This window comes from Oculina patagonica, chromosome 10 (genome assembly GCF_052425735.1).
Source record: "Oculina patagonica isolate OP01 chromosome 10, crgOcupat, whole genome shotgun sequence".
In the NCBI taxonomy this organism is placed as follows: Eukaryota; Metazoa; Cnidaria; class Anthozoa; order Scleractinia; family Oculinidae; genus Oculina; species Oculina patagonica.
Window position 1 is genome coordinate 20767403 of NC_135767.1, and position 16246 is coordinate 20783648.

At 38.6% G+C, this 16246-nt stretch overlaps 1 protein-coding gene across 1 annotated transcript; it reads left to right on the plus strand.

Moving 5' to 3' along the window:
* Positions 1 to 525: 525 nt before the first annotated feature.
* Positions 526 to 15397, plus strand: LOC144629017 (NCK-interacting protein with SH3 domain-like). Its single transcript, XM_078487164.1, has 13 exons — positions 526 to 784; positions 1411 to 1529; positions 2161 to 2432; positions 3280 to 3406; positions 4071 to 4194; positions 5163 to 5336; positions 5579 to 5665; positions 6344 to 6482; positions 8497 to 8577; positions 9641 to 9769; positions 12041 to 12133; positions 13182 to 13354; positions 14912 to 15397. The coding sequence occupies exons 1-13, from the start codon at positions 608 to 610 to the stop codon at positions 15095 to 15097; spliced, it is 1881 nt and encodes a 626-aa protein (XP_078343290.1). The 5' UTR covers positions 526 to 607; the 3' UTR covers positions 15098 to 15397.
* Positions 15398 to 16246: the final 849 nt, after the last annotated feature.

The following is a 16246-nucleotide window of genomic DNA, read 5'->3' on the forward strand; positions in this document are numbered from 1 at the left end:
CTTGCCCTCCCTTCTCCCGCCTCTTGCCCCTTTTCTCGCGGGCTCCCACTCTCCAGTTTCAATGCAACCTTGAGCTTCAGTTGTGAACCCTCTTACATGACCTTTCTGATCCATAGTAGTACAAAATGGATGAGAGAAGTTGAAAGGGCGTGATGAAATAATAAAGCTTGCCATTTTTAACACCATGTCTCATAAGTCTAAATTATTGTGGTGGTATGTAGACTTGAAAAAAAAATGGTTTGTATGGAAAAGCTTTGATTCATAGACTACATAGCAACCTTTTCCATGTATTCAATAAAATTTTGCAAATTTTAGGTCATGAATGAGCATCACAGTCTCTGAGCATAGAGTGTTAGAACATCAATTACAAAACGAGCTCCAAATTCGGAAGGCGTTTGTGCTTTAGATTTGTGATCCCGAAATATCCCTATACCAACTCATCGCGCTGCGAAGGCTCTTTCCCACCCTACCCGTGAAACAAACTTTATTGCATTGGTCACGCTATTGCTTATGGGTAATGTAACTCGCAAACAACAAAATGGCGGCCTCCTGAGCTGTTTTTTTCCTAAAATGAATATTTTGTCTTGGTTCTTTATCAAATTATGACATGTACAGGTCATTATACAATTACCGAGGGAAAGATAGAGGGGCTCTATCCGTTCGTGCTGGAGACTATTTTACATTTGTCGAGCAACATGACGCGAACTGGTGGAAAATGCGCTCACAAACCGGCTCAGTTGGACTCGTTCCGGCTTGTTATATGGAGCCTGTTGATAAAGGAACGGTAAGGAAAAAATCATAGTTACTTTTCTGGTTCGACAGTTGGTCGCCCGGACTGTTTGTTTACGTTAATACTGCCACAAAAATTGATTTGGCAATTTATATAAAGCAATTATAATATTAAACTAGCACTTTGCATGCGGAATACCTGAAAATGAACCAGAGAAAAATATTTGAGCGATTTTAGAATACCGGCCCACTTATTTACATTTAAAATCTGAACGCTTTTTAGATGGAAGCATATAGAAACAAAAGGAGCCATTCAAATTCAATGAGATGCAAAATTATAAGTGGCCCGGTAATCTAGAATCGGCAGGGTTATTTTGCAGAATGCAGAATGATTCCCTTACCAACAAAATAATAAAATCTAACCACAAGCAAAGCGCCTGTTGACCACCATTCTGCGTTCTTCTCTCTGGTTTGCTTACGGTTAGCTTTACACTGGTTTGCTTGCAGTTAGCTTTCACTCCGGTTTGCTTGCGGTTAGCTTTTATTTGTTGATTAGGGCATCATTTCACATTGTGTTGTTCTACCCCTCCAATGGAAGGCTTTTTGATTTGAATCCCCTCAAGTTTTCAACCCCATTTGGTCAGGCCTTTAAACTTATACGAACTTTTTCATAACTTACAGGCCAACCCAAATGAGACACAAGCAGTGGTAGAATCAGTAGACAGAGCTATTGAAGCAATCCATGTACAAGCAGCTCATGCTGGAGGCTTCTACACACATGAACAGAGAACTAATTTGAGGTTAGTTACTTGAATAGCATTCAGGGGTCACTTGGAAAAGTAAGGGTGGGGTGCTCCACCGGGCTCTAGAAACCCCTACCCATCTCAGACCAAGAAAAGCTCAGATTTGTTACCCCATACTGGTCATGATATACCTTACCTCTTGTATACCTTATCTCAGACCAGAGGTGAACAGGATACTTTTATGATTGAATTTCCTTCACAATACAGCATATGCAATTGACTGACTGACTGACTGACTGACTGACTGACTGACTGACTGGCTGGCCGACTGACTGACTGACTGACTGGCTGACTGACTTTGTAGCTTGCTGGGTGGCTGGCTGATTGATTGACTGACTGATTGATTGATTGATCGATCCATCGATATTGATTGATTGATTGATTGATTGATTGATTGATTGATTGATCGATCGATTGATGCATTGTTCAATGTCACAAAAATAATGCTGGATGAGGGAGGGGGGCATACGATAGACTGGCATTTATAGATAGGCGGTTCATGTCACACTGCTCTTTGTTGCTCTCACCTGTATTTGAAATAAGAGTACTTAGTGTTGTTGTTCAGTGAATCAAAAGCAGATAACATGTATTAGCTAATCAGATTTATTTCTCATTTCCTGACTTGTAGAAAATTACTAGAACACAGAAAACGTCTTCACGATCAATCTGGGAAGATTTCTCCTGTAAAAGCTTCCCATTCTTCGGAACTCCATCCAAGTGGAGTGCAAAATAAGTCATCAGTTACAGCACAAGATCCGCCAGCTCAGCCTCGACGCCCAGCACCGACACTCCCACCTGAAAAGGAGAAAAAGGAGAAAAAGCAGGAATCCACAAAAAGGAGGCCAGCACCAGTTGCACCTACTGCTGCTGCTGCTGCAAAACAACCTAATGAAACAAAGGGTTTGTAGATCCTTGATCAAAAAGTTAATTCTCCTTTCTGAATATCATACATTTCCTTCAATGTTAACTCCGAGAATTTAGAGGTTCATCAAGTTGATCTCTTATGAATATTTCCCTTGTTTTACTTGTCACCTTTGAAGACAAAAGTTATAAGTTTTCTAAAAATTTCTGAGAATGTTGTGAGAAAGAATATTTTACAATAATTATTATAGACCTCTTTAGCTTTGTTTGTTTGTTGTCCCATTTCAGACCACATGTTGTTACCCTTGAGAATTACCTCTTTCAGATTCAAACAAATTCATGAGGAAATGAATGAATAATTTTCAGCTAGACAAAGGGACAATTCTCTGGAGAATATCACATGATTTGAAACAGGAAATTTACATACTTAGCTAAAGAGGTCTCTTACTAGTATGTGTGGTTCCGGGAAATATCCATACCCACTTTGCAAAGAAGGTCATTGGAAATTCTGAGGGGTAAGGGGCCTGGTTAAAAAGAAACTACATGTATGAAATAAGCTACAACAAGCCTCTGTTTGAATTGCAGGGAAATGTAGATCTGGGATAATGATCTTGTTGAAAATGTACCTGTAGTCATCGATTTACAAGGACTCTTTGTCAGTTATAATTTAAGTATAAAACACTTCCGTTTTGTAAATAAAAAAAAGAAAAATATAACAATACAGACAACTCTCTCTCTAAGATAGACACTGTTGGGACCTTTGTCTTATAAATGCAGGGAGTTAAGGTACTAACAGTAATATTGGCTGAAAATCGGCAGGGACAGGCCCAACACCATGAGCCCGTCTTGTAAGAGAGAGTTGACCATAATCATATTGTACGTTCAGGTGAAGTGTCATCTGAAGATAGAAGATCTACCCCTCCTGTTCCTGTTGTGCCCCAGAGAACTGACCTTGAACCTGTTCAGATACGACCTGGAATTGCTGCAGAGTTGTTGGAGCTTTTGCGTATAAAGTAAGAATGCTCTTTAATTACACCTGCCTTTAGTTTTACGTGCATAGCAACTGTCTTGTAGCATCCATCTCTTGACATGCTAAACAAACAAGACAAATCCAAATTCACCAATCAAAGCCCACTAGCATGACCTTCTGAACTTGTAGGCTCATTTGCATGAAACAAACATCAGAGAATGCATCAGTTTTGATTGGCCCATTTCAAACAGCAGGTCTAAAGATGACGTCGAAAGTGGATCGAAAGATAGCTGCTATGCACATAACACTGAAAGGGGCTGTAATTTGTAATAAATTATCAACTGGATAATAGAGCAGTTTTCAATTCAGTGCCGTAAAACCAAAACCAAAGGAATTACTCTGACCAATCACAAAGGACACAGACAATCCAGTGAACCAATCAAAACTCGAAGCAAATACATGTAGCTGGCACGAAGCGCGGGAAATTGTGCGCGAGCGAGTCACGATTGGTTTTGGTTTTATTCCTGATTGGCTGAGAAAGTGGCGCGAGATTAATGAACCAATCATTAAGCGTAGTAATGCAAACCCAAAGCAAACGCAATTTACTTTCGACACTCAAGTGAAAACCGCTCTAGAGTAAAATTTGGAGTGACTATTCATCAAAAGAGAATAGCTAAGACGTTTGTAATGTTGAATATTGTTTACAGCACAGGTTTGAGCTATGACAAGTCCTATGTTGCAGTCTATACAGTGGTATCACACATACAAGAGTCCGTACCGGGGGTATCAGAGGCCATGACACAAATAATACAAGATCTTGCCAGTCAGAAGGTCAGTAACATGTAATGAATGTAACTGTATTGATACGCCCTGTGTGTGACACCTGTGGTACTCATGTATTTAACAGTTTTATCTATAGCTAGGTCTCTGTATCCACAGTGGGGCTATCATGCTTGATATTTTTATTAGTCTTCCTTCATACTTTACATGTAGATTTGCTTGAGTTAACAGACCTCTTTACTAAATGGTTTGTGCCCAGAGCATCTGTTCAGTAGTTCAGTGATCGTCTGGGTGAGAGAAGGTCTGAAAAGAACTGTTGTTGGTGACTCTTTGCCTATCAGTCCTGTAAACATCTACAAGCTTTCTCCATTTCGGTTGGTCTGTTTCAGGCTGCAAGGCTCCCCTCTGTTAAGGTTTAGAGCCTGAAGTTCTGCCTCTGCAGTTCTCCTCCAAGTGGATTTAGGATGCCCTTCATTGCTTTTAACCCTCTGATTCCATCTGAGAGCAGCTTTAGACATGTCAGTGGTTTTGGTATGGAGCATGTGACCAGTCCGGGAGGCGCGGTGGCCTAATGGTTAGTGCGCCGGACTCCGGATCGAGCGGTCTGAGTTTGAGCCCCGGCCGGGGTCACTTGTGTTTTGTTCTTGGGCAAGACACTTTATTCTCATAGTGCCTCTCTCCACCCAGTTATATAAATGGGTACCGGCGACATAATGCTGGGGGGGGGGGGGGGAACCCTGCAATGGACTAGCATCCCATTCAGGGGGGAGTAGAAATATTCCTAGCCGCTTAATGCTACGAAAACCGGGATAAGCTCCGGCGGTGTGGGCCGCTTGGCTCGTGGCTTCTCCCTCCTCCATGTGACCAGTCCGATGGCATCTTTCTCTAACAAGAACAATCCCCATGTTCTCCTGCTCTGTCAGTTTGAAGCTGAGCTTGTTTTTGGAATCCTCTTTTGGTATACAGTGAAATTCTGAAATTTGACCCAAAAATTTCAATTTTATCTTGATTTGCCTCAGGAGTCTCGAAGTGAAGATGAAGAAGCTTTGCTTCAATCTCATGATGGCCAGCAACTTATTGGAATTCTTGACGAGTTGACAGAACACAAGGAAGACTCACAACAAAGAACTTGGGCAGTTCATGAAGATGAAGGGATAATCCATAAGCTGCTGAAAAACCTGCTTAATATACTGGTTAGTCAAGTTTTATACTATACATGAGTTTACCATTGATGGATTCAATTTTGCACTCTGCTTCCATTAAGGTTGGGTGGTGCAGTGACTAAGATGGGTGTATTGTGTAGCGTTATGTATATTTGAACCCCCACTGTCACAGTACCCTAATAAGTACATGTAAGCATGCCCCTTGCTACTAAGAGCAAAGTAGCCTCTCCACTGTCACTACTATTAATTACGTGATCTTTCTTTATTTCTAGCTGGATGCTGACCCTTCTGTGTGCCGAGCTGTATTGAAACAGGACGACTATGAATATGTCAATATGCTTGTTGTCTACTTTCAAATGGTCAGTAGTAGATAGTTTAGTTTAGTTTGAAAAGCTTGTTAACTATGAAGAGTTAAAAACAATAAATGCTACTGTGAACAAAAAGGGATCATGTTTAAGATGGGAAAACATTGAGAAACAGCGAAGGTGATGAGCAATGAACTTGAAAATTTTGGGTTGCAGTTTCAGTGTGCAAAGAAATTGAATTTTCAAGCTCTCCCTTTGGGAAAGCTGAAGCCAGTACATGTACTAGCCCAAAAGTCATTTTTACTAGCCCCCAAACAATTCTTACATGTATGAGCACGATGCTTGTAATGCTTCACTTGCTTGTCACGCTGAGTTTTCAATTGATGTCATTAGATTTTATGTTTCCTTTTGCAACATACAAAAAAACACAATTTAATATCTATGTTGTGGTTTAATTTTATCCCCGGTTTAAAATTTTTCAAACCAGTTTGATTTTTATTTTCTATTGTCTCATATTCATTATCATAATCTGAAACAAAGGAAAATCAAAATCAAACTGGTTTGAAAAAATTTAAACCAGAGATAAAATTAAACCACAACATCTACATTATTATTTTATTAATGAACACTGTACTGTCTTGTAAATCTTACATGTTTGTTTTGTTTGTAAATTTGTTTTTTTTTATAAAACTTTATCTCACTTATTTAATAAGTAAAGTTCCTTAAATCTAGGAAGAGAGACGATCACTGCGCCAACAATTAGTTGAAATATTTGGCTGCATGTGTGGCTTGGAGAAGGAAATTCTATCACAGCTTCTGTGTTCTGTCTTGCCTACAGAACTGGCTATAGAGATTATGAACAGGAAACATGGTAATTAAAAAAAATATAAAAATCTCGATGATTTGGTAAGTGCAGAATGCAATATGGAACAATTGAAAGTATGATGTTTTATATATGTTCGTGTTTATTTGCTTTATTGTACTTTCGGAAAAACTGTTCACAGGCTACTTGTATTCTTTCCCAGGTGTTCCTTACGCTAATCTTTGCAAACGTATCACGACACTTTTGTTCGTTTGTAACAAAATACTTTGGTCTTCCTTGAAAATGCGATAACATGAAACTTTTGTTTTTTGTTTGTTTTACGGCGGCATCGATGACATTTGTTTAATTTAATTAAGTTACGGTTTAGACTGCACGAAAGACGATTCTCAAAAACTAAAGAAACAAATCTAATCAAAAAACATATTTTTCGACAGGTTTTTTAAAACGCAGTACAGCTAGGATATTTGTTTCCTGGTTATCAGGTGTTCACGCCGAAAATCCCGGTGCAAGTTTTTGCATACCTAATTACGAAAGCGATGTGAAAGTCTCAAAATCTAATTTAATTAATTTGCGGTTTTTACTTGGCGCCAAGAAGTCTGCAGGAAGCCTACCGCAAACACGCAATACAAGCGATGTTCATGATAGTTCCAGAAAACAACGTAGACTAATCTGCGCATGCGTTTGGTGTAAATTACGTTGAGTAGTACCACAAGGAGAGCAAAGGGTTTTCTGAAACAAATATATACGTTTGAGATCTTCATATGAAAGTAACGTAGATGTGATCCAGGTTTTACCTAGGGGTACGGTCAGGTGCTCCCCACCCCCACCCCCTTCACAAAAAATAATTAATTAATTGATATTAATTAATTAATTGACTATTAAAGTTTACACCATAGCGCTTTAGGGGTTTAGGGGTTTAGCGGACGACAGCCCCAACAAACCATCACAATAGTGCATTCTGCACTAATAAGGGTTCTCTTTGATAGCTCAACCCACCAAGTTTATTTTTTCCTTAATGGCCATTTGGCCACTGACTGCTCAAATTTAATCGCCAGCTCACGCTTTCAATCCTTCTTCTTAATTTTGGTCGCCAGGCTGGTGACTTCGTTTCCAATTTAGTCGCCAGACTGACTGACTGACTGACTGATGGTTGATGGACTTCAGGACCGACTGTACCCCACCAACCCACTGACCTACTGACTCACTAACTGACTGACTGAATGACCTACCTACTCACCCAATGACCAAACTACTTACCAACCTTCAGACTGACTGGGGGATAAATGGATGGATAGATGGACAGGTTTGCTAGTGGGTAGATAGATGAGTGAATGATGGACAGACAGACAGACAGACAGACAGACAGACAAACAGACAGACAGACAGACAGACACGGTTATAATACCCGAAATGGCTATGTTGTGGTTTAATTTTTTCTTTGGTTTAAAATTTTTCAAACCAGTTTGATTTTTATTTTTCATTGTCTTAGGTTCATTAACATAATCTCAAACAAAGGGAAATAAAAATCAAACTGGTTTGAAAAATTTTAAACCAAAGAAAAAATTAAACCACAACAGCTACATGCCCAAAGTCAGTAGGCCAAGAACGGAATGGGGAAAATGCAAAACATTTTATAAAGCCATTTAACGACTGGGCCACACTAGCTAGTGCTTTAAAGAAACTGATGCCGAAAACTATTTTTAAATACAAACTGAAACAGTTTTTATTAAATCATTCTTAACCTTAGTTAGTAGTATTTTAATTCTTGTTCTAATTTTTAATCTTAGTTAGCGTACCGCATAGGTTTTATCTTTTTATTATATTTTAGATTTTAATGCATTTTAAGGTTAAACATTTATTTTTTCAGAGGACCCTCCTGAAAACCACCCCTAGGTGATTGGAGGCCTCCTCTTAAAATATTATGTATTATTATTATTATTATTATTATTATTATTATTATTATTATTATTATTATTATTATTATTATTATTATTATTATTACAGATGGAGTTACCCATAATCTTTATGCTAGAAAATTTGATGTGTGATTTTTACCTTGCAGATGTTCTGATGCAGTGCCACTGTGCTTTGTTATTGACCATGATCTTTTCAACTGGAGAATCTGTTCCATTTACTCTTTATGGTGAGTCTGTATCCCATTAATATTGTCTCCACATCATATCTATTTATTTAGTTATTTTTTATTTTAATGCATTGCATTGTGTTATTCCAGGAAATATCCATTCCCCACCCATCAAAGGTTTTATGATTTAAAATCCTCACCCCTCTAGAAATGTCAGTATTAAGTCATGCTTTTGTTTAAAACTTTGGCCTTCCCCCACTTGGTATTTCTAACAACCAAGCATGGTTTGTGTATGGATTTTTCCTGGAACGGCACATTTTTCTCACACTATAGTACATTATGTACATAATACGTCATATTTTAAATAAATGTTCATCATCAGAGAGGTAAACTCTCCCAGTCCAAGAGGCCTGGGAGCAAATGTCTGGTAATCAATGTTTCTTTTGTAGCAAATATTCGACTCACTCCACTGTGGTTGCCTCAATAGCTTAGTGGTTAGAGCCCAGGGGGGGTACTCGAGCACCTTCCATGGGATCAGGGTGTGGTAGGTTTGAATCCAGCTCAGGGCATCTGATTTTTTTTCTGACATTTGTTCTGTTTAAATGATATATAGATAGGCATATCAGAGTTTACCTCTCTGATGATGAACATAGTACATTGTATTTCTGGCAATTTTCCAACATTAATGTTGTTGCTTCTGTAATTTAAAGGGAACCTCTGTTCTTGAGGCAAGTTGACGTTGAGTTGTTTGAATTAATGCCTAAACTACAAATTTTACAGGACAGGGGAGAAACAACATTTAATAACAACCGTAAACGGAAAAGATTATGGCTTTTAAATTTCCCGCTTGGCGCCATTTTGAAATTTATGACGTCAGTGCGTTGCCCAATTGTTTCACACAAAAGAACCTCTGCTTTCTAATAATAGCGGCAACGTAGTGACGTCATAAAATTCAAAATGGCGGCGCACGGGAAATTTAAAAGCACAAAAATTGACAAATCAAAGGCCCAGTATTCTAATGAAAAAACGAATCTGCGACTTTTAACAACCAAAACGATTTTAGACTGTGGTAAACTTATTATTTTGACCAGAACTGTTTTACAGTCGAGGTTCCCTTTAACAGATCAGGTGAATGAATCTTTTGTGGATTTTGTTATTGGAGTCATTGAAAGTGCTGGAGGCGGTGAACATGGTGAAGAATTAGTGGATGCTTTGGTTCCTCTTATCCTTGCATTCAATCAGCACTTTGTAGGTAAGAATATTAAATTTTGTCAGCATTGCAACTGTAATGAAATTGTTAAGGTGAGATTGATCTTGTCTTACTTCACTAGCCTAATAATAAATAATAATAATAATAAATATATTTTTATAGCGCCTATCCAGGCCTGCTCTAGGCGCTTTACAAATGTTTAAAAAAATATATATATATATAATAAAATCAATAAAAATAAATAACTAATTATTCTCCCAGACTGAATGGTTCAGTGATTCGATTTCATTACTGAGTTCACTTAAGTGCGTCGAAAACCATTGTTCGGAGACAACAATGTCTGCAATAATAATTTATGCGACTACAGGCTCTATTGAATAGCTTGATGTAAGACTATGCCAAGTGATTTTTTGGATGAAAAATCGTTTTTTCCTTCAAGCTCAAACGTGCCTGAATTTTTGCGTGTGGTCTTCGATTAAATAGAAAATCATTGTCCTTTTTTTTTGGGAGGGGGGGGGGGAATTTATTCGCTCGCTCAAAAACGGGATCTGGAAATTAATTTCTTAAACTACTTTGTGACGTAAGCTTACGTTTGAATTATTTTGGCGCGCGAAGCCAAGGCAACGAGACTTTCAATCAGACCAGTTGAAAACTCACCTTACGCATTAGAAGTCCGCTTATTTTCGCTTATTTGACACATATTTGCGCCCGTCTGGTGGTGAAAGGACATCATTAAGTCTGGAAACCCGTAAGCCACTAGCATATTTCAAAGAAGCGAGATGTGTTGATGCCCGAAGATTGCTAAGCCCTGCGAAGTTAGCGATCGAAGGCGCACTGGGCCAGGCGAGGTCTAGAAGCAACTTCTGTTCCACAAAACGTTATTTTCTCGTAGTTTTGGCCCATTTGCCTCGTGTTGCCGCGTTGAACGTTTGGAAATAAGGAGGTGCTTTTAGACTTATAAAAATTCTCTTAGATTTGGCGATATGAGTTCCCGTATTTCAGCTACTCAGGGATATCCCATAATAATCTTTAATGGATACGTCATTCGATACGCATTGTCACAATAAACAAAGTTCGTTCGGCAAAGACGGAAAACGCTCACTCAATCAACAGAACACAACAGAATCGACAGAAAAAGATAATTTTCACCGAGAAAAGTAACAGATTGCTTCATTTAGGCAAAAAATAGCCCTAAGCTGCGATTCTTTCCAGGAATAAAGGACCTGAATGTTTAAAAGAATAATCGTTGCTTGTGAGTCAAGATCAAATTGTGTTACACGTGACTACGGAGAGAAACTGGGGAAAAGCGAAAACATATTATGGATTAACCTTTAGCAGCCTAAATTTGCTGACTGAGAACGAAACATTGAACATTTGGCGAGTGCATTTGTGGTTAGAAGCTGGCGAGAGGAAAGGGCAACGGCGTAAGTCCTTTTTGTTTAAGTATTTCGTTCATTTTGCTATATATTTTTCACTTCTTTTCACTGTTCAGTCGCTCAAGATTGTCGATCGGTCAGGTTCATGCAGTGTTGACAAAACATTTGTGACACTTAACCCTAATCTTAACACTAGCTAACCCTAACTTAACTTTACTGTAACTGCAAAATTTAATCCTCGTCCCTCTTTGAAATCGAAAGGCTATTTGGCTTTGTTGAAGCGTGTTATTGTTTTAAAGTGACCATAGTTCTAGTTTTTCTCGAAGACAAGGTGCAAACCAGAAATGTTAATTCGAGGACAATGTTTTTTCATTAAATTGAAGACCACATGCAAAAATTCGGGCACGTTTGAAGGAAAAACGATTTTTCATCCTAAAAGTCACTTGGCATAGTCTTACAGCGAGCTATTCAATTGTCCAGAGAAGTCCCGATCCTTTAAAAAAATGCAAATATTTTACAGTTGTTTAGTGCATTCTTTATGGTACCTTTAGTTCTGTGTGTGACATTTGTAGACTGCAGACTGCAGACTTGCAGACCTTTCACTCTGACTATAGCCTACTATGCATTCCAGTTAGCCTACTATTCACTCTGGTTAGCGTGAATAGCACTTTGGTTAGCCTGTTTATGGTTTGCTTTCAATAATGGTAATGGTTACACAATAAATTCTCTTAGATTGCAGTCTGCAGTCTGCAAATGTCAGACACTGCCTTTAGTTTTCAGACATGCCAAGGTACCATCCTTCTGAGAACTAACATTTTTGTAAGCAAAAAAAGCAGGGTAGAATAGGCAGGAGAATTTGCACCTGAGTAATCTATTTGAAAATCCTTCAAGTGCTGCTATGACGCATCCTCCAAACTGAGGAATAATTCTTTTACAGATTTTCAGAGTAATATTGTGATGAGGGTATTGGCTTCCCGTCAGACAGCTAAAACATTTAGCGAGAAAATCATGTTACTCATCAACAGAGAAGGTTAGTACAGTTTATTTTGAGCCCATATCAACCTAAAACTTTGAATGCAACAACCTTTTGCAGCACAAAATAACTCTAGAGCAATATTGCTACTCCACCCACATGGTGGGAGGTAATGGGGGGAGGGGGTGGGAGCCCAGGAGAATTGGAGGTAGGGGTACAGGAGGCAGGAGGGGAGGGGCTGGGAAGTGGGATTCTCAAGGTGGCAGAAACTGGGAAATATTGGAAAAGATTTTGCAACATTGCATAATATTTTGCATTAGAAATTCAAATAGCACTGTAAACAGGCAGGTACCACTTAGGAAAAGGCAGAAGCCCTGAAGTAACTGGTACTGGAAGAGCGAGGTTCAAACCACCCTGCATCCTCCCCTCCCCCCTCTCCCCTCTCCACCCAAGAGATGCCACCCCATCACACTTAGTAAAAAAAGGTAAAGTCTGTGTCCGAGCCATGAGGCTCATACAGCCGGAGCTTTTCCCGGTTTCCGTAGCATTAAGCGACTAGGAGTATTGCTACTCCCCCCTAGATGGGATGCTAGTCCATCGCAGGGTTACCCCCCAGCAGTAAATTCGCCGGTACCCATTTATACACCTGGGTGGAGAGAGGCACTGTGAGAGTAAAGTGTCTTGCCCAAGAACACAACGCAGCGCCCCGGCCAGGCCTCGAACCCGGGCCGTTCGACTCGGAGTCGAGCGCGCTTACCATTAGGCCACCGCGCCTCCCAACTTAGTCACACTTAGTAAGACACCAATAACCCTCTGCTATTTTCAATGCCATCAAAATTAATAACTGTATGGTGAAAAGAAATCTTATTGCATTGCTGTAAGTTGTGTCACTGAAAGTTTTTTAAATTACCTTTAGCAGTTTCGCAGTGATCTCTTTCGTTTAGACATGCTCCACGTAATACAGAAACCTTTTTACGTAAACAAAATCAAAGGCGTGGCTGACAAGGCTCCTTTAACCTCAAAATTTCCAGCTCTTTAGTCTGACACCCTATCAACTGATGATGAGCTTACCAATAATTGTAGTTCCAATTATTTTGTTTTACAGAGGATCCCACAGCCATGTTTCAGTACCCTCGAGCTTGTCCTGATTCTGTTCTCAAGTTTCTTACAGACATCTTTTCATCTCAAGAAACTTCTGGGTTTTTCTACACCTCAGATATGATGATCCTAATAGAGATTGTCCTGCGGCAGTTGGCTGATCTTTCTCCTGGGGCAGGGGTTAGTTATGAATTTAATATATTTCTTATCATCTTTCTTCTTACTATCTGTACCATATTTTCTCCATTAGACGCCCCCTGGCTTTTGTTTAATAATATTAATAATAATAATAATAATAATAATAATAATAATAGCTTTTATTTATACACGATAAATATTGCAGCATAATAGCTGATGTGGTCGTGTCTTATGAAAATAACAATAAATTAAGAAATCAATAAACTTATAATGCTAAATCATTAAAGTCCCTAGATGATACAAACCTCCAAAGTGAGTAACAAAGATATAAATAAGATTTTAAATAGCATCGAACTCGGAAAAAAAATCCGAGTTCCAGATAGGATTTGAACCCACGACCCTCCGTGTTCTAGGACGGATGCTCTACCACTGAGCACGGGTCGTGGGTTCAAATCCCATCTGGAATTCGGATTTTTTTTCCGAGTTCGATGCTATTTAAAATCTTATTTAGATGATACAAAAGATTAAAAAACCATGTTCTATTAATGAACTTTTGAAACCCGTCAAAGATTCTTCAAGGCGGGCCTCATTGTCTAATTTGGCCTGGTGGACCCAGCATTGATTTGACTCCTGCAGTTTATTCGAGCCCAGTTTTTACTAAGCAACGGTTTTTATTCATTGTTTTTGACAAAAATGTATCTGGTTAATATACCAGAGGCGTATTTAATCTAGAAAATACAGTATATTTGCTTGATCAAACCTATATATGTGATAGTGATGTGAACTCAAAAATTAAACTCCAGTGAAAGTATATATGCTTTAAGGCCCGGTAATACGGGCAACACTTTTGTTCAACTTGTCTCGCAACATTGTTGCATTGCAAGTTGAACGAGTTGATGCCCGTATTACAAATTTCGATGTTGCAAGTTACAGCAACATGTTGCACAAAGTAGAACCGAGTTCTACTTTTTGCAACAATTTTTTTCAACTTGCAACACCGAAATTTGTTGCGAGGCAAGTTGAGCGCGCGGTTAAGTAATACGGGCAACAACTCGTTCAACTTGCAATGCAACAATGTTGCGAGACAAGTTGAACAAAAATGTTGCCCGTATTACCGGGCCTTTAGTCTACCGTTTTAAATTTCACTTCACTTTCAGGCCTAGTCTAACCATTTTTGTTTTGGCATCATGGTTTGACCAACTCCATGTCCCCACTTTGCACAGTTTTTGGCCTACGTGGAAGTACAAAATTCACATTTTTAAATGGTTAAAACATGGTGAAAGAAAAACCATTTTGATTTTTTTCATAGTCATTTATTAGCTCACATCAGGATCCCATATAGATTCAATTGTAGATAACCAAAAAAGACATATTCACTTTACACTTTTAAGCTTTCTAACAAAGCAAAAAAATTAAAAAGGTTTTGTTCAAAGACATATGTTTGCTAGACTACAGGGCTTGTAAAGTGAGATAAGCTTTCTTAACAAATGACAAAAAATTGAAAAAGGTTTTGTTCAAAGACATATGTTTGCTAGACTACAGGGCTTGTAAAGTGAAATAATAAATTTATGGGTTTTTATGATTTTTTCTTTTTTGCAGATGAGAACAGAACACATATCTTTACTACACCAAATCCTTATGAATTCTAATTACAGCGAACACAAGCACCAAGCTAATGAACTGCTGGTTTGTCTCAAGAGAATTAGCAAGGAAGAAGACAAAGAGAGTGAACAGGACAGGCTTATTGTGCAAGAAATTCTCAAGAACTCTGCAAAATATTTTTAAATTGATCTGTGTAATATTCTGGCCATAAACTCTTTTAATTCCAGAGTCAACATATACCGGTAGCTGATAACACCTAAACTGCAAGCAGGCTCTTGTTAAGATTACATTAGCAGTGAATCCACAAAAATGTGTTGCTGATAAAGTGAGTCAGCGGAGTGCAAATAAGTGAGCCTAAGTACTCTGCACATAAAGTTTTGTGCCTCACTGTCTCACTTCACTCTCTGACTTGGTCTAGCACCTTTTCTGCTTCTATATGTGACCAAAAGTTGAGACTGCTTGTAGGCAAGAATACACCTTGTCAATGTATAAACGCCAAGCTAAATTTTCTAAAGTTATCCTCTCTTCATTTTCAATTATTATTTTGGCAGACAGAATGAACCATGGATATTGTATAGATCTATGTACTACCAATCTATAGGTCTTTATCATACATTATGGACACAAAGTTTTTCCCCTTTTTTATAACCCATGTACAAAGCAAGTGGGTCATAAACGGGAGGGAAAAAATAAGAACGGTCCATAAGTTGTGGTATGGACAATCTAATGAGGTCGCCAAGTTATTTTGTACACTCAACCCTCCAAGTTGAGACCATTTTGTTGCCATGGCATCTAAAATTTTGGAGCTGGCAACTCTGGACTGAGCGCCAGCCTGGCAATAATGGGGAAGAAGTTAGCGGGTTTTTTTTTTTTTTTTGGGGGGGACACTGTGATTGTTCAATTTGCTGGCTGTTCCAGAGACATGGACGTGAAAATGACAAGGATAACCCTAGCGCTCTTCTATTGGCCAAAATATAAAACAGAGCCTCTCCCCCTTCCAAAAAAAAGTAACTTGCTGTGCTGGTATTTTCTTCAATACTTGTACAGTTGTACTTTAAATATGGCAGTACAATTTTTTCTTGTTGGCAAAATAAAAAATTAAAGATATTTTATTATTTATAAGGATTCAGATTTTCTTTTTTTTGTATATATTGGCAAATTTTACATGTTTAACAAAATGGGAATGTTGCACTGAAATAAAAAAAGAATGTTATGTAACTGCCTGTCACGTGGTTAATTTTATACTCAAGTCAGTGTACTCATCTTGAGTTATTTCTGCATACCTGGTATCTGCCCCCGACCCACCCCCCCGAACTCCCGTTGGGGTGGGGG

Bases quoted from the DNA above. Each gene is read 5' to 3' on its own strand.
- LOC144629017 (XM_078487164.1), top strand. From the start codon at position 608: ATGTACAGGTCATTATACAATTACCGAGGGAAAGATAGAGGGGCTCTA. The intron at 2,433-3,279 runs GTTTGTAGATCC...TTGTACGTTCAG, and splicing joins ACAACCTAATGAAACAAAGG to GTGAAGTGTCATCTGAAGAT. The intron at 8,578-9,640 runs GTGAGTCTGTAT...TCCCTTTAACAG, and splicing joins TGTTCCATTTACTCTTTATG to ATCAGGTGAATGAATCTTTT.